The 22,772-nt window shown below is 38.0% G+C and overlaps 1 protein-coding gene and 1 long non-coding RNA gene across 4 annotated transcripts in view; both read right to left on the minus strand.

The window, feature by feature from the left end:
- LOC108668314 (caspase-1) overlaps window positions 1–22,772 on the minus strand; it is a 35,111-nt gene that overhangs the window by 2,327 nt on the left and 10,012 nt on the right. For 2 of the 3 annotated variants that reach the window (XM_047885716.1, XM_047885715.1), the window contains exons 5-8: window positions 18,354–18,541; window positions 15,823–15,952; window positions 14,559–14,692; window positions 12,736–13,954 (exon numbers count right to left, since the gene is read on the minus strand). In XM_047885716.1, the coding sequence (XP_047741672.1) occupies window positions 13,823–13,954; window positions 14,559–14,692; window positions 15,823–15,952; window positions 18,354–18,541 (584 nt within the window). In that variant the 3' untranslated portion in view covers window positions 12,736–13,822. Of the gene's footprint in view, window positions 1–12,735; window positions 13,955–14,558; window positions 14,693–15,822; window positions 15,953–18,353; window positions 18,542–22,772 lie in introns of those variants that run through there. The other variant, XM_018155503.2, reaches the window with a different exon arrangement.
- Window positions 9,011–9,782, minus strand: LOC125179588. The gene is made up of 3 exons (XR_007157318.1): window positions 9,753–9,782; window positions 9,471–9,554; window positions 9,011–9,071 (listed from the first exon to the last, which is right to left on the minus strand). It is a non-coding gene; the product is annotated as an uncharacterized LOC125179588 (long non-coding RNA).

The raw sequence follows: 22,772 nt of genomic DNA on the forward strand, positions 1-22,772 counted from the left end.
ACCTTGGCCTGTTGGCCATTATTGAAGGCAATAAGTGCCCTTTTTAGCCATCCATTATGATCCATATACTGTTATTGTTAGTAGGCTAATTGCAACACAAAAAATAACACTTCAAAAGACAAAAAAACTGAAAAAATCAAATAAATCACAGAAATCATGAAAAAATAAAAAATTATTGATTTATGATTAAAAAAAATAATAAAAAATCACCAACCCTGCTGCTAATACGCTTTTGATGCAGAGTAGCGATAGTGATTCGTCACCTACATATATTTTTTATTAGCTTATTAAATGTTAAAGATGAATAGAATAAAAGCTCAGCCATTAGCGTTGAAGATAATCAAGTGATTTCAATTATCGTAAGTGACACTTCAGCACTTTTTCTCACCTAAAAATTAGCGCAGTGTTTATGTTGGTCGACTTTTTTGTAGTAAACATAGAGCGCATATGTCGCCACCTTAAACCCCTTTCACACAGGGCGGGAAATTCCGCCGGCGTGAAAAAAACCGCCGCGGGATTTCCCGCGATATCATTCACACGCGGTGGTTTTTCACGCTGGAATCTATCAGTCTTGCAACGCCGCTACCACACTAGGTGGCGGCGTGAAAAACCGCCCAGTGTGAAAGATTACATTGAATACCATTGCAAGCTAAACTGCCGCGGGAAATCCCGCCGCAGTTTTAGCTTGACACACTCGGTCGTCAGGCTTGAAATTTCACGCCGCGTGAAAATCCGTCGTGTGTGAATAGCAGTGCACATTTTGTATGTCCGCTGAGGTTCNCTCTGATCATCAAATGAACTGATCAACAATTGTGCTGAAATGCTTTCTAAAATTCATGGTCTCTTACTAGGGGATGATTGGATTGGATTCGCCTGAACGTGAGATATTCTACTTACTTGCTTGAGTCAGCATCGTCCGGCTGTTGCTCAGTCTCTGGCTGAACTCCTGACGTTCGCTCCTCTTGTTCCGCCATGTTTAATCGGTTCGCTTCTTTAATTATTCGTATTTGTATTACTGTTTTTGCGGAATTGCTTTCTGCTGATGCGTGTCGAAACTTTACTGGAGGCAAATGTTTAGATGACGTTAGAGTGAGAATTTTAAAAGAGAATATAGTTTATTTATGTACAGCCCATAAACCTAAATCAGAACTCAGGCGCCCAAACCTAATTTTTGGATGAAAAAATAGTCTTCTCTCGTTTGATTTATTGGGTAGCTTATATGTTTCTGGCATCCTATTATTCGTAAAATTTGTCATACTAACTACGTATGCTAGTTTTATATGGATTTGCTATATGAATGAACTTAAGGAAGTCAAGGTTTTATTTGCCATAAAGCCCTTGTATGAGGTATTTATTGTTTCAACTTTTGAACCCATATTTGCCTAATGTCAGTAGTCTTTATGTGGTTTGCACTGAGTTTTCTACTGATTGTTTTTTGTGCCCATTCAATAAATTTGCACCACGTTCCTCAACACACTAGGCACCATGACCCCACTTTTGCAAGTGTTTTAAGAAAATTGAAGGATTGGTCGACATTTTATGTTGGAAGGTGGTGGTGATCATTGTGTATAGAATATCCAGTCCCATGACATTCGCATTGACAATTTTACGCCAAAATAAAATAAACTCGGCTGTTTTAAGAAATTGTATCTGTTGGTGCGGCAAGTTTTCTACCACTATATAGACGGTTAAAACAGTCTGCTCGTTTGGCAGCTGCTATTTAGATTGCATCACAGCAAAATGAACCAATGGTGTAGGTTTCTATCCATTCTGGTTAATTTCACGAGTTTTTTGGGTCTGAGAAGAAGTAATATACTCCATTTTTAAAACAGCCTTTGAGATGTTTCTGTGATAAGTTGTTGCCAAAACGCTGAAGCGATTAATTAGTATAAAACAGGTATTCTACAAACATGTATTGTCCAAAAACGAGTACCCTGAATATTACTCATGAATATGTTTAGAAACAGTCGTTAATATTCACGTCAAGAAACATGAATATGTCAAGAAACAGATACTCGAACACTAACAATGAGACTTGAGTTTTCAGCAAGCTTGACGAAATTGAAAAAAATCTATAGCTCGACGTTAAAAAATAGATTGACGCACAGCATTGACAGTGTTAGCCTTTCTCATTACACAAGAAATTAGGCAAGCTTACTCTCTAATCGGTATAAATGATTATCGTTGAGATATTTTCTGTGGCACCTATCTGGTGAAAATCACGAAAGAATAGGATGTTAATTTTCATGGGATGATTGTTTTTCCACATTAATATGCTATCGCCGTAAAATTCATTCAAATTCCATAAGATATTTAAGTGTTGTACCTTAAACTCATAGCACTCGTGATTCATCTACTGAGTTAAACAATTATATCATTTTAATTACAACTTTAAAACTGTTCTTAAACAAATCCCACACTTCCTTCCCAAATTTTTACAGCGTTATTCCGGAGTATTCAACCTCGGGATTAGATTGTACGCAGGAACTAAATTAGAACCAGAGGAAAACTTTTGATTGTGATCGTCACAAATAATTTAAATCACACTGTCAAAATCTTATTTAGCAAGTTTTCAAACTTTAATACACGACATGAACTGAACGAGTCAAATGTGAGAGTGCCAGTGGATAATAAATGAGAGCCTTCTCATGTTATCTGCAATTGTTATCATACCTCGTATCACTAAAGCCGTACGTGTATCTTATCACTGAGACTTCCTTTACCACGCGAACAATTGCACTTGTGAGCGTGAACGTATTTAGGCTTCGCTAGATCCTGATGATAAGTTATGACACTATAATATTCCTAGATAGCGTGATGCATCATCCTGATGATTGAGTGAAAAGTTGCGTATTATCTACACTCTTACCATGTCATGAATTCTAAATCAGGTGTTGAATACAGCGTTTTTTGCGGGTAACTTCCAACATCTTTAAATATAATTGTAGCAGAGTAGTTTCACATTGGCAGTTTCAGGAGTCGAAGCATGGTTGGAAGGATGAATGCATTCGATCAAAAATTTTATTGAGGGCTAAATCATCAAGAGTAAATTAAAGGCGCAAAGAAATAATTGACATATCCAGCCGAAGTTGGCGTAATAGGAAAGGCAAGTGTTAACTCACGTACCCGCACTGGGAGATAAAAACAATTCCACATTTAATAAGTGTGCACTCAGGAAAATTTGCCAAATCATGTACAAATTATACACCAAGGTCACCAGGAAGATACAAGGCTTCACGGTATACCAATATTCTAACACGAATTTATGGCAACGTGGAAAAACTAATGCTGTGCACCGCAGATATTTACGACTATAGAAAATGCCAGGATGTGGCAAAGCAGACAATAGATTCTAATTCTAAATATTTCAGAAGCTACCTGCTCCTGCATAAATGATTTCACAACCAATATTTCGAAATCATTTTGTGCGAGCTTAAAGCAGCTACTTCAAATACTTTCAGCCTATTTATGTTTATTTTCCTACTGCTACCCGTGATAAAATTAATATTTTTATTAAAACCAATATGAGAGGAAAGCATGAGTGAAAGGTTCATTGCGAGCTTGGCTTGCAACCGATTGATAACATGAGGGTGCAAATTTACCAATTTTAGCCATAGAGATCATTTAATCATTCTAATTGCCGGGTTTATTAACGTAAGCATTGAAATTCACTTAATTCGTGCTTATCTAAATTTTTCTTTGCGATCATGGTAGTTTGCTGGAATTATTTGCAAACATGTCGATCTGAATGTGTGAGTGATCGACAATAGATTCGCAGGAAAGTGGACTGTAAACCTGAAAATCAACTGCAACTATATTTTGTACACAAAATGTAAAAAAACGCGGATCACTATTAAAGAAGACGTAGTTTCTGGAAATTAAAGCGATAAACGGGGTCACAAAGGTATGAATCATTATTCATTACCTACAAATTTCCTCCGCTTTTTCTTCGAGAAAAAATCTGACACTTTGAAAACATTACCCGCTATCCAGAAACGAGTAATAATGAAGAAGCGATTGACCCGTAAATTATGAAATTAATCTTCATATCACATAGCCATTATTTTCTTTGACGTACACACTTTTTTAAATGATAAAAAACGATATTCTATTTATTAAAACATCATAGCCTTAAAAATTCGTGCTCATTCGAAAATGGAATCGAATTTTGGTCTATGATGCAGTACAATCCAATACCTGTAAAAGAGTTACCGTCGCTAGACGAAGTGCTTAGTCACTTTTTCGCGTCGGGGGTCGACGACTCATTTTAAAGAAATGGTGCGCTTGGTTCCATATGGTGATTCCACGCTCGTGCAGGTTGACAGGTTGACGTCATTCAGTCGTCTGGATGGCCAAATCAGTTTTATGCAATTGGCCTTCAAGTTTCCGAGTCCTAATTATCTGTATTATTCCTGATCACTGTTTATCGTAATATTCTAGCCTGAACTGGAAGTTAGAAGCTTGTACTTGTAAAAGATTAGGTTTATTAATAAACTCGTGATCAAAGCGATCTAATATTACTTACTGAACTTGTTGCAAACACCTCGATGATACAATGCAGGCAATCTTCGTGATACGCTTTGTATTGCTCACTCACAGGTATTATTTTATATCCGCGCCAGTGCAACTAGAAATGATGTAAAATAAATACGTCATTCTAACGAGGTGAATCGATGATAAAGACATTAACAAATTTTCCGAAGTTATCTACAAGGTTAGCTATAATTGTTATACCTTTTCATCCTAGAAATGATGTAAAATAAATACAGGTGTAGAGTCGAGTATTGAGCAATAAAGAGCACTTAACCTTTAACCAACCCAATACAGTTGGAGTTTGTTCGTGGGCCTAGTAGTAGCGTTCTCGTATTTACTGATGACAGTAAATAACGATTTTTGAGAAATACTGGGTACTTTGAAACGTGAGGGTGAATTTCAACTTGAATGTACATGTAGAGTCGAGTATTGAGCAATAAAGAGCACTTAACCTTTAACCAACCCAATACAGTTGGAGTTTGTCTGTTTGTGGGCCTAGTAGTAGCGTACTCGTGCAAAGTTGCTGTTAGTGAACGAACGTCCCTGGTAGAATGTAGCTGTCTCAGGTTAGGGCTTTATGCATTAAATGATGTTTATTTTTAATGTTGGGAAGCGATTAGGCTTTTCAATATTGACCTTCTTCCTCAAATATGCCGAGTAAGAAATCAGACCCGCAGAGATCGAGGCGGCCACAGCATGCCACCTAGACGAGTTATAATATCAACTGATGGAACATTACCATTTAAAGTACGGTATACATTTCATTTATCTTGCGCGCATTTAAATTAACTACAACATTCGGATTGTTCGACCTTCCGACCGATCTTTAGCTTCATCTCCACCGGAAATGATAATTTTCATTTTTTAGTATAAAGTATTTTGTAAATTTCTGTTTATTTCTGGTCACTTCAAAAATTATTTTTCTTCGTTTAACTTTTCAAAAAAAAAAAAAAAACTCGTCTTGATATTTCTGAAAATTGCATCACACCAAAGTTGTAACTTGATGTGTGTGAAGTAAACATATTTGCATATTTGATGCATTACAATGATCAAAACGAAACATTATCGGAAAATAAAAAAAACTTTGCCAAAGATGTTGATGAATGTAGTAACGGCGATTAAATTTGCAAGAAAGAGCCCGCGCTACGGTTACACTTGTGTCCACAATAGTTTATAATGTCCTAGTTGATTTCATTTAACTTGACCATTTGCCCATTGACAATTACATTATAATTACTACAGTTTTTGCAGCACTTTACGTGTCACCCACACTTTGATATGAATATTTGTTGATCATATTAATATATATATTTTATTGTTGTAATTAGTTTAATATAATTTGCTGTTAGTTTGATTTGCACGGGAATGAGTGCAACCAATTTTTCTATTTTTTTTCACGTTGATTCAGTCATTACACGCTGAATCGGAGATCGCATCTGCTAAAGTTTTTAATAAAATACGTCTAATTTTTGTGTTTATTTTTATGGCTGTGTTCATTTGTATTAGAAAACATCACTATCAACAACGCTAAAATCTAAAGAAATGTAACCTAGAAAGCCGCCAGTACCGGAGTGGCGCTGCAGTAGGCTGCATGGCACGCCGTCGCCCCGAGACTGTGCGGTGCCCCGCCATATTCGCTGGCTCTGGTGCCGGAGGCTTCCTTCATCTAGCCACGCTTCACATGCCACATACATTTGAGTTCTTCCTCCAGTTATTTGTTGTACCAAAAAATATAATTCCTACTTCCTATAAGAAGTGGATATATTTACAATAGACATGAATATTGCTGAATCCCTGTAACGCCTTAAGAAGTTATTAGAATTTTATGCTACATCACGCCAGCTGTTGGCTTTGTTCTTTGATTTGTTTGAAGCATCTTTTCATTTCAAGCGCGTGGATATTTTGGACTTATATGTACTTTCATGTTATTTTTTTTTAAATTACTCCTATTGGCTTGGAGAAATAATGCAATGCCTTCTTATATGATATATCACGTCAAACATCCAGCGTGTACATTTGTGATTCAGAAGCATTATTCATATGCAGGATCATTTCTTTAAATCATAACTTCTCAGTCTTAAATTTCCTAATCTCATTATAATTGGGATGTTGTTGGCATGTGATGCAATAGCCACCTCAGAGTGAGGGACCTGCATCAGTTTCTCTCCCTCCTTGACTGTAGGATGTCCTGGAATAAGTGGAAAGGCTTCTTGTCTAGAATGAGTTCGTTGAAAGTTTTCTGGTCGCAGTGCTGACGCAAGTTCACAACTTAGCACAGTAGTTTCTGGCGAAAAATACATTACGATGAGGATAGCGAACACGTTAGTATTTGTTCTCAGGAAATATGTAATACGTGTAAATGGTAGCGGTATTTTAAATTATTTGTAGCTACATGGTTTTATATGTTAACTAACTTGAGCGTCACTATGATTGAGAAAGAAAATACCGTATTGATTTAATTCATTTGCATCGTTCTAATAAATCTAATAACTGGTAAGATTTCAATAAGGTTTTCCAATGATAATTTAAAGATACTTCCTATAAGTTTGTTGTTAAGGCGTTCAGCCTGAAGTGACCATCTGTTAAACTGACTTAGTTCAGTGAACTTTTGGTTACAATTGAATTATGGTTTACCATGATAATGCAAAGATTATTTTTCCGAGGAACAACTTTAATCCACGTTAACCTAAATGAAACCATGTATTATCAGTGTAATAACAGTGCAAAAACAGTATATTTTATTAGAAGTGTAAATATGTGCGAATCTGATTGATATGGCTGGGGTTGTGAGTATCACTGGTGACGCAGTTGCATTAAATCATTTTATGGTATTTATGCTGGCTGTGAGTATATACAAATTTGTTAATAATTATATTAAATTCATGGTAAACAATTTTGGGGCAGCCTATATTAGTAGTGATACAGCCCATGAAGAACGCAAGTAAAGCAAGAACGTTGCAGTTTAGTGGTGTACTACTCCGTTGCAGAAAAGTTTGAAGGACTATATTTTAAATCTGAGTGACCGGAAGAACGAATGATGTGTAAAGCGAAATTAATCGCAACCGTAGGCTCTATGTCTCGAAGTACGTTACAACGCAGATGGTAGACAAAATCAATGGATCATGAATGGATCGCAGATGGTTGACACACAAAAATGAATGGATCATACTGTCAAAATATATAGTGACACTTCCTGCCCCTAGGCCCTGATACACAATTTTAGCATTGCAAACCGGAACAGGATTATGCACGCAGGGCGAAAAGAGCTTAGTTATTTGGACAAAAATTCTTTCTCATTTTTCTGACTAAATTAAGATTTGGTCATAATTCCGCCCCTAACTTAGTATCAATTTACAGTATAAAATATCTGCATCATTACTGAAATACATTAATTTGGGTTCCAGACGATGTACATAAATGAAGGTAAAGTAGTACGGGCTGCATGTGATATATTGGAGATTGCTCTTTGGCTTTAGTTGTATATTTCAGAACAATTTTACTTTAACAATCTCACCTTTTTATAAAACATGACATCAGCAATAGATATAATTATCGATGACTTTCCACATGACAACAAAACAATGCTTTATTGCTTTTCTTATATTTATATTATGTCAACGGTTTCTGCTAATGTAGTTCATTTCCACATGCTTTTGATAGGAAAAATGAGCCAATGTTATTCCATCATCCAGGAACGAACGACGAATGGGAAGAGCGCGTAAAAAAAATTTGTCCCGTGAAAAACATGACCTGTAGACTTCGGTTACATTGTCTCCCTGCCGGCAAGGAAAGTCTCAAGTTCTCAAGTCAAATAAAAGCGAGTTGCGTTCAAAAGTTGTAGTCTTGCAGCGCCGGATCAATGTTTTCCTTGGACGTCTCATAATCACCTGGTGCTCGTTGTGCCACTGCATTGGTTTTTACCTGAAACAATTAGTAATAATATTAATATATAGCTTCATCAATAATATTGATGAAGCTAGAAAGCTGGTTCAATATTTTAAATGAATTTTTGACCGCTCATTTTAACAGATATATACTTATGAGCATTTTGCGTGTGTTCTTTCTAGGAACGTTGTCCGAATGACTGTTGTGTGAGTTTTAAAGCTGGTAATAGTAGCTGCAGTACGGTAAATCAGAGAATTGTTGAAAAAATCTCAGATGCAAAAGTGTTTGGTTTCATCATTTGACAAAGTTTCATCTAAAATCTTCCATTATGAGATTACATTTTATAAGTTTTTTGTCTTCTATGTCTGAGACAGAAATTGTGCTTTCATAGCCTGAGACATAGCCAGCAGTGACTGGGTTACCGTTAAAATAGGTTTGTGGCCTGAGTGTATGCCATATGAGATGTACTGGCTTTTACATCACTTGACAATTCCAGTTGCTGATGACTTATTTCCTCATAATGGATAAGCTAAAAATCACATAAAATGTTGAGAAAATGATGAAGCAAGTAAGAAAAAGTAGTACTTACGCTGCCGTATCTGTCCTGCTTGCCGGTCAGAGTCCGACGTGCTCGCAGTTCGTCATAGCAGATTCTGCAGGATAGGGAAACCAGCGTTAAACAAATTTTGTTTTTATCTTTTGCACTTGTCATCTGGAACAATAAAACATTAAAAAAACAGGTTAGCACTATCTTTTTGGTCGGACAACGTTGCTGTTCTGTAATTTATTATAAATTTATTTCGCTATTTGGACATTTTGCGGGTATTAATTTTCATTTTTTGAAGGGAATTTATCGATCTGCATGCAAGCAATCGTGACTTTAATTAAATTAACCGTAGCCCGAAATGTTGAGCATTAAGACCGCACAAAGTTCTGTTTGGTGAATTGTTAGATACTCGTACAATAATCATACATTGTTTTATTAAAGAGAATAATCGAGCACTCGTGTGAGTTATATTGTTACGTAGACTTTATAACACGCATTTATTGACCGTTGAGGGGCGCCGCTATGCTGCATCACTTGCGGCAGCGTTTCGACCATCTTTTCCAGCTCCTTTATTGGGTCCATGTCTGGCCTGAAAAATCAGTGTCAATCGTAATTAAAGGGTTTTATTCGTGAAATTACGAAGATAAAGCTCAAAATTTTATTAATGCTTCATATCAGTGAGTTATTGTAGTCTTGTGTATCACTGTTATTTATATTCTATTTTCATTTCAATTTATATTCATAACAACATATAGATACAGCATTTTTTGTAGTACAATTACTTAACCTATTAACGCTTTATCTTTTTAAATTCTTGATCTTTTTAATTTCAACCAGTTTCTCGTAAACAAATTTTTGGCCTACATTGGAATATCTAAATTCACTATGTTGCTGGACGATAAGTTAAAGAGTAGATTGACTAATGGTGATATTAAACGTTTTCACTTCTGTTAACGATATCTGTAGCCCAGACGATGACCAGCAGATCAGCAGGGTTCAACCGTTACACTGGCTCACTTCTGTACTTACAAGCGAAGTATTTGAATGGACGTCAACTATGTACTAATTCACTGACAACAAATGATCTATCGCTTGATAAGAATGACGGAAGACGTCAACTTAATTGCCGAGATCTTAATACCAAATGATAGCCTATATGTCATTGCATGTAGCTTCAAATTATGACACATTTGATTTAATTTAAAGAAAAGTATCTACATGTAAGATGTAGAATATTCAATAATGTCTCATTCCGAGATCAACGACATATATTAAAATTTATTGTAATCCGTATTTTTTTTATTACTTGTAAGAGTAATCTACCATTCCAAATCACTATATATATTTATGTCAAGTTATTATATGATCAGGTACAGTACGTGTTCTTAGTTCAAGACTATTAAAGATTTTCTATCGATGTGTTCGTCAATCTTACATTTGTTTTCAATATTCATTTCACACTAATGAAATTAATTTTGAACTTTTCCCAGGAAATTTCGAGTGTAACTTAATATGTTTTAAATGTGTTTATTTCTGTATCTGAAGCCTGCTCTTGTTAATATTTAAAATTATTTATTCGAACATATGTACTCTCATTTCGAATTGTTCTGGGACATTACCTAGACCGAAATTTTATTTCAACTTAGAGTCATGAGTCATATAACAATGCGCAACCTATCGTGGAGTTTGATTGTGAAAGAGTTAGTATACTATAATATCCTCATTTGAATGTAAAATCTATGTTGAATATGGATTAGAACAGGGCTTTGTTCAATTAATTGATTAGCTTCATTCAAATTAAATTATTTTGAATATTCACGTGATTAATCTGGCATCCGTACCTACGGATTATGAATTGTCTATTTCAAATCTACAAAATTCTCAGATTTGAAAGTAATCTTGGGGAATGCCGGATTTGAAGTTGTTGTACTTATATATTGTAGCCACAGTTTATTTTAATTCATCATCCTACAATCATGTTGACGTCAAGGTAGATAATCTTAATCTACAGAGAATTTTATTTGAATTTCCTTAGCCAGTTTTAAGCTCCTAGCCCGAGGGCCTACGATAAGAGCGATCGATCACACACTCAGGAGGGCAAAGGATGAACTTTGTTATCAAACTATTTAAACCTTAATAGGGTATAAAAATAGTGATGAAATTGTGACCTAATTTTATGTCTATTGCAGTTTTGGCATGATGCAAGTTGTAGTTTTTGCAACACGGGCTTGTCATGGTGTGCGCTCGACGTCCACAGAGCCCGCATTTGTACAAATCTGAAACAAGTTACATCATGAAAGTCGCCTATTCCTATTCCTAAGGGTTTATTGAGGGAGAACGCAATATGTCTTAACGGGTTCAATGGAATAGAGGGAAGTAAAAATCATTTTACGACTTCGGTTGAAAAAAATTACTTACAATACCTTCTGATCATGCTCAAGACTCAAAATTTCGATTGCATTTTTAATAGACGCCTGCTGCAAGGGTGTTGTACCACCTGCTGCAAGGGTGTTGTAAAGCCTGCATACCTGCAAGGGTGTTGTACTGCCTGCTGCAAGGGTGTTGTAAAGCCTGCATACCTGCATACCGCCTGCTGCAAGGGTGTTGTACCGCCTGCTGCAAGGGTGTTGTACCGCCTGCTGCAAGGGTGTTGTACCGCCTGCTACTATAGTGGACCTGCCAGTGTTGCATTGGTGTTGTATCGGTTTCATTGGTGTTTTACCACCAGTTGCTAAAGTTTTATATCTCCTGTTGGAAGGGTGCTGTGCGTCTGCTGCAGAGGTGTTCAGTCCTTGTTGGGCGTTTTACCAACCGTTTAGGGAATATTAGGTTCTAAATTTTTTTAAATGATTGGTTTGAAATAAACTGTTGTTCAACTGTTGAAAGTTTTACGTTGGATGGATGAATGGGATAATGGCTCTCTCGTTATGAATATCTAATCCTGTTCAAATTTGCAGGTATTTTACCACATGAAGACTGGATCGTCATTGCATGATCAATAGCAAATGAAATCGCTTATAAAATGCGATATTTTTTGTTGTTGTCGCACCTTTTCCTAGAAAGTTTGATACTTGATGCAAATCAAATTTTCCTACAAAATGGTTATTTGCCACCGGTTTTTTTCTACTCGCCCACTATTCGCTACGTGGTGCAGGATACCGGTATCTTCTTTTGAGCTCCGAATACTGCATCGTCATCCTGAACTATCGGGAATAGTTCAGGATGAATAGTTCATTCAGAGCTAAAAAATCGCCCCACTTAAGTTATACCTCTGCAAAAATTGTTAAGAACGAGGCTGTGTTTAGCGAGAGTAATCCACACCGCTCTGCCATACAGTTTTTCATAAACAGTTTATACACAGTGAACTAGACTAATAAATTTATTCAATTTATTGAATAAATTTTAATTAATTTCAATTTAGCGCTGGAAATTAATAATTATGAATAACATTGTGTGCTGATACTTGGGTTCATATGCTTCTACCTTTATCTAATCGAGATACCAAAGGCATTTATTCTCTATTAGAATTTAATTCTTTTGGATTCCTAACGGCGTTAGCTAGTCACACAAATATCTTAATAAAATTGAACTTAGCAGATGTACGTGTTGATGTTTGCCTAAGTGACCAGTCACGTAAGGAAGTGATTAAACGCGGAAAACTGTGCAAACTCATAACCAGAAGAACTTTATGGTATTAGATAGGCACGATATTTGAGTGAATAAATTTATTCATAATAATATTAATCACGATTAAATCTTTGAACGAATCAGTTATTTTTTGGCGCTTTCCCCTTTAATAAGTATTCCCTTATAATAAATTCCCTTTTCCCTTATAATAAGTATTAAAAGTACTATATATTTGTTTTATGGATGAAAGAATGTTCAAAGGTTCTTATACAATTATTTGTTACAATGTTTACTAATATGGCATAAAAAGTTCCGCATTCATGTTTTACTCTATTTTTGATTATAATGAGGAAGATGTATGATTATATTGGCGACTGTGGTATGTCCCTCCAAAACCGCGAAGAGTTCAAGTATGTTGAAGAGTATAAGGGAAAAACGAAAAAAATTATACCTACTGGAATGATGTTAAATCGTGTATACAACGCCATGACTTATTCAACTCTTATCTACAGTTTTATTGCTCTCAGATAGCTCGATAAATATTCAGCTATTTTTTTATTGCTAAGGATTTTACTTCGTTTTCATGTCACCTGGATTATCAACACACAAATTATGGTAACAATTTTGGGAACAATCTTCTAGTTCAAACACAATGACAGCTTTGAAAAAAGGCTTATGTAAACCATAATCAACAATTATTATTTTCCACTCATATTGACCCGCGGAAATGAAGACTGAAGCTGCCGAACCTTGTATTGTTGCTTATCAAAGATATGTTTTCAAATGAATTTTGCTTCATGAAGGTGATAACTTCCTCTTTGTCGATGTCAGAGAGGATTATTTGGCTCATATTAATTATTATTTGAATGTGGAAGCAGTTGAAAGTATTCAATTTTACTTGCACGCTTCTAGATTTTTCAGTCGTGCTTCTGGTTGTGTTTTTCGCAAATAATTTCAAAATTTCAATTGATTAGTTTTATATACCTACCTCTTTTTCCAAGAGGTAGACTTTGCGTTCTTGATTGTTTAAGCCACTGGTCATTCGGTTTCTTCATTTTTATGTGTAACGAAAAACTAACGGCAGTTCACCATTATTACTTCAGTGTGCTGGGACTCGACTGCCTATAAGGTATTAATTTGATGCTTTGAGCATAATTAGAAACCAGCTTGAGGCACTAGTGATAACATAGTCTAGTTAAGACTTCTGCGTTCCGAATCTTTCGTGCATGGTTACTTCTTGCTTGGTTGAGTAAAGAGCAGCTTCCTGGTGAGCGTGCTGGAGATGTTGGGCACCTGCTTGTTCCATTGATGTTCGTGGCCTTGTACAACCACGTCGAAGTCAAGCGCAACTCGCCGGGTCACCTGTAGAAAACGCATGATGAATTCAAAAAAATATTTGGATACGGAAAATTCTTTCTTAACTGTCAAGCATGAATAAAAATATGAAGAAGCTGCTTCATTATACCGCTGAATAATAAATTAATATTACTGATTAGTATTTCAAAGCATACAATATTTCGAACTAACTTACACTGATATATTTTGAGTATACGGTTTAATTTTTTGTTGCATAATAGTCTCCCAGATATGTGGGATTTCGTTTTCCATTTACCACTCTAGACTATCAGCTACTGTTCATGAAGCTCTCTCTCGCTACTTAATGCTGCTCTATTTTTCATGTCGTGTCACTTAGCTCTAGCGTGATAATCTTTGTGTTCAGATTGCTTGCAAAAATATTCACGGTTATACGAGTTCAGTGACCTCACCCTAAATCAATCAATCACAGTTTAGTATAAGACGTTTGTGGTGGCCTCTTCTTCAGGTACACGCGCAGAAATACGTGAGATTTTTCCCAAATTGCGATCCACTTCTTGCCCTTGTGTGCGCCATTCTGACCCAGTTTTTGCCCACTGAAATTTCTTATGAATGCTAAGCACAGTTTCGTCTCAATATTTGAACGACTAACCTTGATGAGGATGTCCATGAGGGGAGTCGAGGTGCCCTCCTCTTTCAGGGCGAGGCTCAGGAAGTGAAGGAAGACGCTTCCATTTATGACGCTTTCATTTATGTCGCTTCCGGACTGGTTGAACGCAGGCAAGCCTTCTCAATAAAAAGTTTATCCTTAATCGACAAGATTAATTTTTGGGCTGAAATTTCATCAACTTGAAATTTGATCGTAAAATTCCTACAAGTTGAGTTATATTAACTAATCTAAAGTTTACGGTCAACACGAACAAACTCTATGCACTGCACTCATAACTTATCTTTTGAGAAGCTCCACCAACTCCAGTTCTAAGTTCTCACTAAGATCCAGTTCTCAGAGACACATTGAGGGTGGATGGCATTTCTTCTATACACTCAATTCCTCAGTGGAAGAAGGAATTTACGTATGCTCCAGACTTCGAGGAGTGATTATTAAACTGAATTTTGAGAGCTAAGTTGCCTCCAAATGAAAAGATGCTCGTTTTCTTTTGCAACTTATAACCTGTCGGCTGCAATCTACGGCTGCTGGGGCTTTGTGCCTTTAGATTTACTTACCCTCCAGTATCATATCTAAAGTTTGATCATTTTACACACTTATTCGATTTTCGTGTCAATTTCCTCTTGATATAAATTACCGCCCTGTAGTTTTTTGTACTGTAATTTAGGTACTGATTGGGCATGTAAATGCACCTTCTTCACTCTAATATTATCCTGCTAATACAAAACGCTGTTGATGCAAATCGGCGATAGTGATTCAAAAGTTAAATGTTTATCCTCGTTTTTTTAATATGTTTGTTATAAATTGACTAAAAGTTCGCCAATTAGCATTGAGGATAATCAAAAAATTTTTCAATTCTCGGATGTGAAACCTCAGCACTCTATTCTCAGCTAAAAGTTGGTGCAGTATTTGGGTTGGTCGATTTTGCTTTGGGTAAACAAAGAGCGCATTCTATCGTCACCTACGAAAGATGGAGAGCATTTAATCCTCACCTTTTCGAGATAGAGAGGGACTATGTGCATTGTATCCTGACCTTCAAAGGACCAAGCGCAATTTATCCTAGCAGTTGAAATACCCATCGCATTTCACCCTGACCGTCGAAGGACCTTACGAATTTTATCCTGACCTTCGAAGGATCCAGCACATTTTATCCCATCATACAAGGGACCCAGTGCATTTATACAGATCTTCGAGGAACCCAGCGCATTTTATTATGTTCATCAAAGGACTCGACACATTTCATCCTGACCTTCGAAGGACCCCCACATGATAAGGAAGTCGGCGTGTGCAGGTAGCACATACTCCTTCTCCTTGTCTGCGGTGCTGTCGGTGGTCACGCGCAGCCCCACGCCCTTGTCTGTCTTTACGCCGCGACAAGCCTGCGGGCAAAAACGTCTTACAATTTAGCAACGAGAAACCCTAAGGGGGACTTGTGACGCGTGTCTGTGCTCGTCAGAAGTCCTATGGGATTTCGCGCTCATAGGGGGATTGTTCCTGAGCGCCCCACCGCTGAGAGCGCGGTGTCTGACTGCAGATCTCAGTTGTGGGGTTAAGCCATCATGTAGGTAGGATTCCTTACATTTCCCTTCTCTCTCTCTCTCTCGTGCGGGCGGCCGACGTCCCGTGTAAGCGACCTCTTGTTCGAGTGTCTTCGTTTCTGTTACTTTTCACCTGTCCCTCCTTGTCACTTCGTCTCTTTGAGATGCTAACGCTGCTTCTTTCGAGCCAGTTTCAGCGGGCTGGACATCTGAGACTTTCCACCCCTCGTGGGTTATGAACAATTTTTGATTTGAGAATCTTTCTTGGTAATCTTGGTACTTGTTTGGGACGTAGCAGTCCCAGGGCACGATGGATTGCCGCTTCTGATTATATCGTTCATCCGCCCTCATTTGGGCCACCTGATGCACGATGCTGTTGCTTGCTTCTCGCCGCTGCTAGTGTTGCAGGGGAGGTCGATCTAGGATTGTGCCCAGGAAAACGTCCAGTTGTCTCTTGAAGGTCTCCAGGGTGAACTCTCCCTCTCTTAGATCCTTTGATAGGACGTTAAACAGCCTTGGCCCTGCCACGGAAAGTGATCCTTACCGCAGGGATTGAAATCTGACTGCGGATCTGTTACGTAATGGGGGGATCTTGCACAGTCTCCCCCTTCTCTCGTTGTACATAATATGTCTCAATCCTCTCGAAGTTTGGCACCTCCGGTTATCATTTTCCATGGGTACAGAATGACATACCTCTCTCGTCTCTGCAGTGAGTACAGACCCAGGCTCCTCAACTTCCATCCCTCTGATCCTGGAAGTGAAGGTTCGCTGGACACCTTTCAGTTACTGCACTGCGCCGAGTGTGAACGGGGTCCAGAGCTGGCAGCAGTATTCAAGAATTGGTATTACAAGGGCTCTAAAGAGTGTGATCATTGGTTCCGCTTCTCTTGTTCTGAACGTCCGCCAGATCCACCCCATCTGTCGCCTACCTCTTGCGGTTATTGCCGTTACGTGACCACCAAAATTGACCTGAGTATTCATCAACACTCCTAGATCACGAACAAGTCGCTTCTCTTCGATTTCCGAGTTGTCAGGTACTAAGTAGCGGTGCTTTATATCAGTTCTTCCGCTACCTCTGTATCTCAGAACCTCAAACTTGGTCCCGTTGATCTGCATGTTGTTCACTTGGGCCCAGTCATATATTGCAGAGAGGTCTTTTTGAATTCACCTCCGACTCCCAGCAGTCTTAATTTTCTGAAGAGCACTCCATGGTCAACTTTGTCAAACGCTTTCGTGAAGTCCAAATACACCACGTCCACCCCGGCCCCCTCATCCAGCATGGCCAGGATTTGGTGGTGATGCTCCAGTAACTGAGACAAACATTAACGATTTCGTCGAAAACCGTGTGGCCTTCTGTTGAAAAGGTCAGCGTCTTCCATATGTACTGCACCAACCTTCTGGCAACAACCTTCTCAAATACTTTGATTACGTGGGATGTTAATGTAACCGGCCTGTAATTTTGGGGTTTGTCTCTTGCACCTCCATTGTAGATAGGGGTAATAACCCTAATTTTAGGTCACTTGGAGCATTTCCTTCTCTCAATGATGTTTTCCAGAGCAAAGTCAGAGGGACCTTTAGTGCACTGACACATTTTTTCAGTAAAACTGCAGGCCCGGGAGCCGAATAAGTAGATAATTCTTGGATACTCCTCTCTAGATCCGGTGTTTCAAACTCAATGTTCATCAGCTCCCGCTCCCCTGGAAGTTCTTGAATGACTCCAATTTCGTTCTCCTGTCTTGAGTATCGGGGTTCGCTAAATACTTTTTCAAATTGAGTTCCCAGAAGTTCGCACATGCCCTGGTCGTCTCCAACAAGGACATCGTTATTTTTCAGAGGCCCCACTGAGGCTCTGATTTTGGCCTTTGACCGGGCATATTTGCAGAAATATTTGGGATTCTATCGAATGGCAGACACCGATGGTAGACACCGATGGAAAAACTTTCGATAACTGAGACTTTGCACCTCTTTAGTGATGTTCATCATGACTTTCGGTGCGAGATAGATAAGTAGCTGAAGCGCTAGTAAACATGTGGCCACTAAACTAACTAACTGGCATCGAGAATACAGTCATATATTTTTCGTCGAAATTACATTATGAAAATAGCTAGATATTTTTTACTATTGGAATGGATCTTCATCAAATTGATTTTCAATTACTTCAAAAATCTCCAGTTTGAGTGGTTTGATATTAAAAAGTACGCAAACAATGACCCTAATTAATTTCTATGTGCGTTTCTCCCACCTGAATGAAGAAAAGCTTTGGTTTCCCCGCCAGCGTGGGGCACTTGTCCCCCGTGAACAGCTCCCACAACTTCGTGGTGCGGAACTTGTCGTCGTAGGCGCACAAATATTCCAAGCCCTCATCGTTTCCGCCGTGGCTCATGAAGACGATGACCAACGCATCGCAGTCGCTGTGGTCGCGCTCGCTCACTGCGTAATAAATTCAGCGAGACATTGTCACGGAGCCTGTACCAACTGGGCGTAACGTGAGACTATATCCTATCCGCAATAACCAAATCATAGCTCGTCACACTTCTTGCAGGTCAATACAGAATCACCAAAAGGAGAATAAAGGCGATCAAACATGAAGCTTTCGTTGAATAACGACAAAGTTAATAGATTGTATGCTGAAGACTTGGAGTCAAGACTTCGGATCAAGATTTGGAGGCCTCTCTACCCGTATGGTGGCGCAGATTGAGTGATCCTATCGAGCTACTATTCCGCAATACTGAGTGGATCCGGCAACATCGCACGGACTTTTGAAGCCATTTCATTAAAAGAAGGATCAATATAAAAGACTTCTATAAAAGTTGCATTTCCCTCCTTCACATATCAACCCACCAAGTGTGTCTCATGACAAACTGACATAAAGAAATAGAGAAATGCACAAGGAAACCAAACAATATATTCGTTCAGGTCTGGTCCAAGTTGTGGGCTGTTGCTGGTCCAGATATCGGCCGTAATGCCGCAGTAAGGAATTCTAGCGTATCCATCGAACTCCATGAGGAATCTCATCAAGGAGCCGTAGATGTCTGGCTTGGATTAGTGCCGTCGAGTTTCGGCTCGTCTCGTTCGTTGCTGCTCCTCAATATCAGCAGACGCCACAGCAGACATCGCCAGTTACTTTGAGGGTTCGTGCTTGTTTGATGTACAAGTACGAGCGACAAATGTAACAACGTCAACTTATCGACCTTGTCCCACCACGAGCATGCAACGACACAATAGTCACGCCACCCAGCACTCACAGCATCACTCTCCACATTTGCTCCGAAGCGTACTCTTTCTCGAGGGCTAAGCAACGCACCCAACAGATGACAGCCATCGCTGCCACATTATCCTCACAATATTCGTCAATTTAAAGAAGAATTATGTACTGGCCTTCCGTTCATTCCTACATTGATACTCAATTGCTTTCTTTTGTACCCTGTCCAGGTTTTTAGTGCGAGCTCTAGATCGTGTCAACGGTCCATGCACTTTTAAAAAGGTTTCGTTTCTCTTTATCAAGTTTCGTCCCTAGCCGCGTCATTTGTTTGCTCTAAGTGATCATCTGATCGACCTTCACAAATACAATCGAATGGACTGCTACTCCTACTTCGAGCTCTTAATCCTAGTTCCTTCCTGATACTCATAACTCTTCGCTTAGCTGATGCTCCTATGTCGCTAGCAGGGTTGGTGATTTTTTTCATAAATCAAAAAATAAAAAATCAATGATTTTTTGATTTTTTCATAATTTTTTTGATTTATTTGATTATTTTGACTTTTTTTCATGATTTTTTTATTTATTTGATTATTTTGATTTTTTCAGATTTTTTGTCTTTTTAAAAGGTTTTTTTAGGTTGCAATTAGCCTACTAACAATATGAGTATATGGATCATAATGGATGGCAAAAAAGGGCAGTTATTGTCTTCATTAATGGCCAACAGGCCAAGGTGGTGTTTACCATTTTGGGATTTTTGGGTGAACAATTATTGATAGGTCTATTCATTAGCTTTGTAAAGTTTGTATGGAGCAAGTTAAGAAGCTAAATATTGACCATTTAACTGGCTTCAATATATAAAAACACTTCAGGAACGCAGATCTTCTAAACATTGAAGAGTCACATAACAGTAACAGATATGTAGCTGATAGCACAGTGCAAAACACTATCAATAGATCTACTAGTTATATGTCCTATAAATCTACCAGACTCTACCCTCTAAACATACCAACTAGTAGTATTCTCAGAGGAGGGAGTAACCGTGACAGTTAATTCCGATCGCTATGCTGCAATGTTGCAAAATTTCTTGCAGCCCAGGATGGAAAACATTGTTGAAAATGAACCATTTGGAGACGTGTGGTTCCAGCAGGATGGGGCTATAGCTCACACAGCCCGAATGTTACTCAATGTTTTGAAACGCATGTTTCCCGGAGGTATGGTGTCTCTGAGGAGTGATTTACAGTGGCCTGTGAGGTCACCTGATTTGAGCATTTGCGATTTATTTCTTTGGGGAGTTGCCCTCACACCCTACCACAGCTAAGGGGACTGATTATTGCAGCAGAGGTTATGGCCATACCTTGCCATATGTGTGAACGTGCTGTAGGAAACTTCCGAGGACGACTCCAACAGTGTGATGCAGCTAACAGTCACCATCTTCCTAATATTGTTTTCAAAACATACGGTTTTTATTTTATTTTACAACTTGAAAGGTATGTTATGCTAATCTCGAGGAAAATAAACTTTCTTCTTTATATGTACCTCCATTACTCTTTTATTTTGCCTCAAAACTGCTCAATCGGTCCTGCCCCACCCTGTATGAGCTAGCTAACACATTCAAATTGTATATTAAAATCAATATATGACAAATAGTTGAAGACTACCTATAGCTTTATAAGAATTAGCTTAGCTGCTAGCTATGTAAAATGTATTGCAACACTTGATGCCTCTGTCCCATAAACATTCAATTTATTGGAACCTAATACACAATAAAGGCAACAAGTTTATATACCAATTTGTCATTCATAGTACATTTATACTAAACCATGAATAACAATACCTCAAAATAAATTAAAGACTGCCACTCAATATATTTAAATATATATAAAAAAATCAAAAATATAAAAAATCGATTAATTCATGATTTAAAAAACAAATAAAATGATTTAATCACATGATTTAATCATTTTGATTCAATCATTTCCCTCCCTGGTCGCTAGAATTGTCTTTACTCATTCCGTGAAAAGTTTCACATTCCAAAAAAACTTGCCTTGTGTGGTCTACCCACCCCGGAGGAATACTTGCGCAACCTTTGATCTGAACACTAGCACCCTCGCTGTGTAGCCGAGAGGTAATTTCTATTGATGTGAATTAGACACATATAATTTATTCAACTTTTAATGAAACACTATTTTTGAAAAAGTGTCAAATTGGGCCCATTGCCCCCACCCCTGGGGCAATGGGTCCGCGGGCTTGGGGCAAGGCGCCCACTCCTGGTCCCTTTATCACAATTGCATATTTTTTGTTTAAAAATTATAAAATAACACTTAACAGTTAAAAATAAGAAAAATGTAATAAAAAATATTACATTCATTTATTTATTAACAACTTAGAAAATCATATCGTTAAAACGAAAAAAATATATTCTTGGCTTTAAAAATCTATCACTGACGCGAAAAATAATATTTCATGTGAATAAAAATATATGTCCTTGAATAGAAAAATATATCCTTGCCATAAAAATTCATCCACGACATAAAAAAATGTATCCTTGACTAAAAAAAGTATATTTACGTGATCAGAAAAAACTTCGTTCTAGTTTCGTCCATAATCCAGATATTATGTGCAGGGAATTCGTACTTTATCGTGATTTCAGCCAACACATGAAAACTTATCAACTTTTGGCTCATTGGTGTTGACTGAAATCAACTTATGGCAAGGCATGAGTCAGTAACTCGATACGGGGTCATAAGCATAACTAGAAATTAGAACCTGCTGCTTTGAGGCGGCAAATAATAAAATTCATACAATATGAAGTGTAATTTATAATTCAAAAAGCTAGTCATAGTTTTGAGAAGCTCATTGAGACAAATCTAATGATGTATAACACAAGACTTCACAGTATGATATTGAGCCCACCATGGGCGCTTTGCCCCGTGACACGCATGGACCCGTTGCCCCACTAGGTATCATTTCAATTTATAGAGGGGGATGCGCAAGTATGTTCCCTGTTCTATAACTCCTGCCCCTATGCTCTGCAAGCCTAGTATAAAAATTGCGCGATGTCATACCGACATACGCAGATGCGCACTGCGCACAACTATATTGATAAACTAGGGATGATCGCATAAGAACAAGGATAGGACCTTTGTACTTGAAAAGGAGCTAATTTTAAAATTGTTCACTAGCAATACATTAAGATTTACATTTGGGAGATATTTAGAGAATAGATCTTTCAACTCCTTTGCCATCGTCTCAGATGCGGGGCCAAAGTAAGAAAAAGAACAATAAACACGATTCCTATCGTCACGTTCGGGAACCACCTCAGCATATTGTTTAGACAAGAACTTCTTAATTTGAGTGTACAGAAATTGTGAAGGAAACCCATTCAGTGAGAACATACTGCGCAAATATTCAAATTCAGTGTGCATACTATGTAAAGTAGAGCAAATTCGGAAACCGCGGTTT

Source organism: Hyalella azteca, unplaced genomic scaffold (assembly GCF_000764305.2).
Source record: "Hyalella azteca isolate HAZT.00-mixed unplaced genomic scaffold, Hazt_2.0.2 contig2822, whole genome shotgun sequence".
NCBI lineage: Eukaryota > Metazoa > Arthropoda > Malacostraca > Amphipoda > Hyalellidae > Hyalella > Hyalella azteca.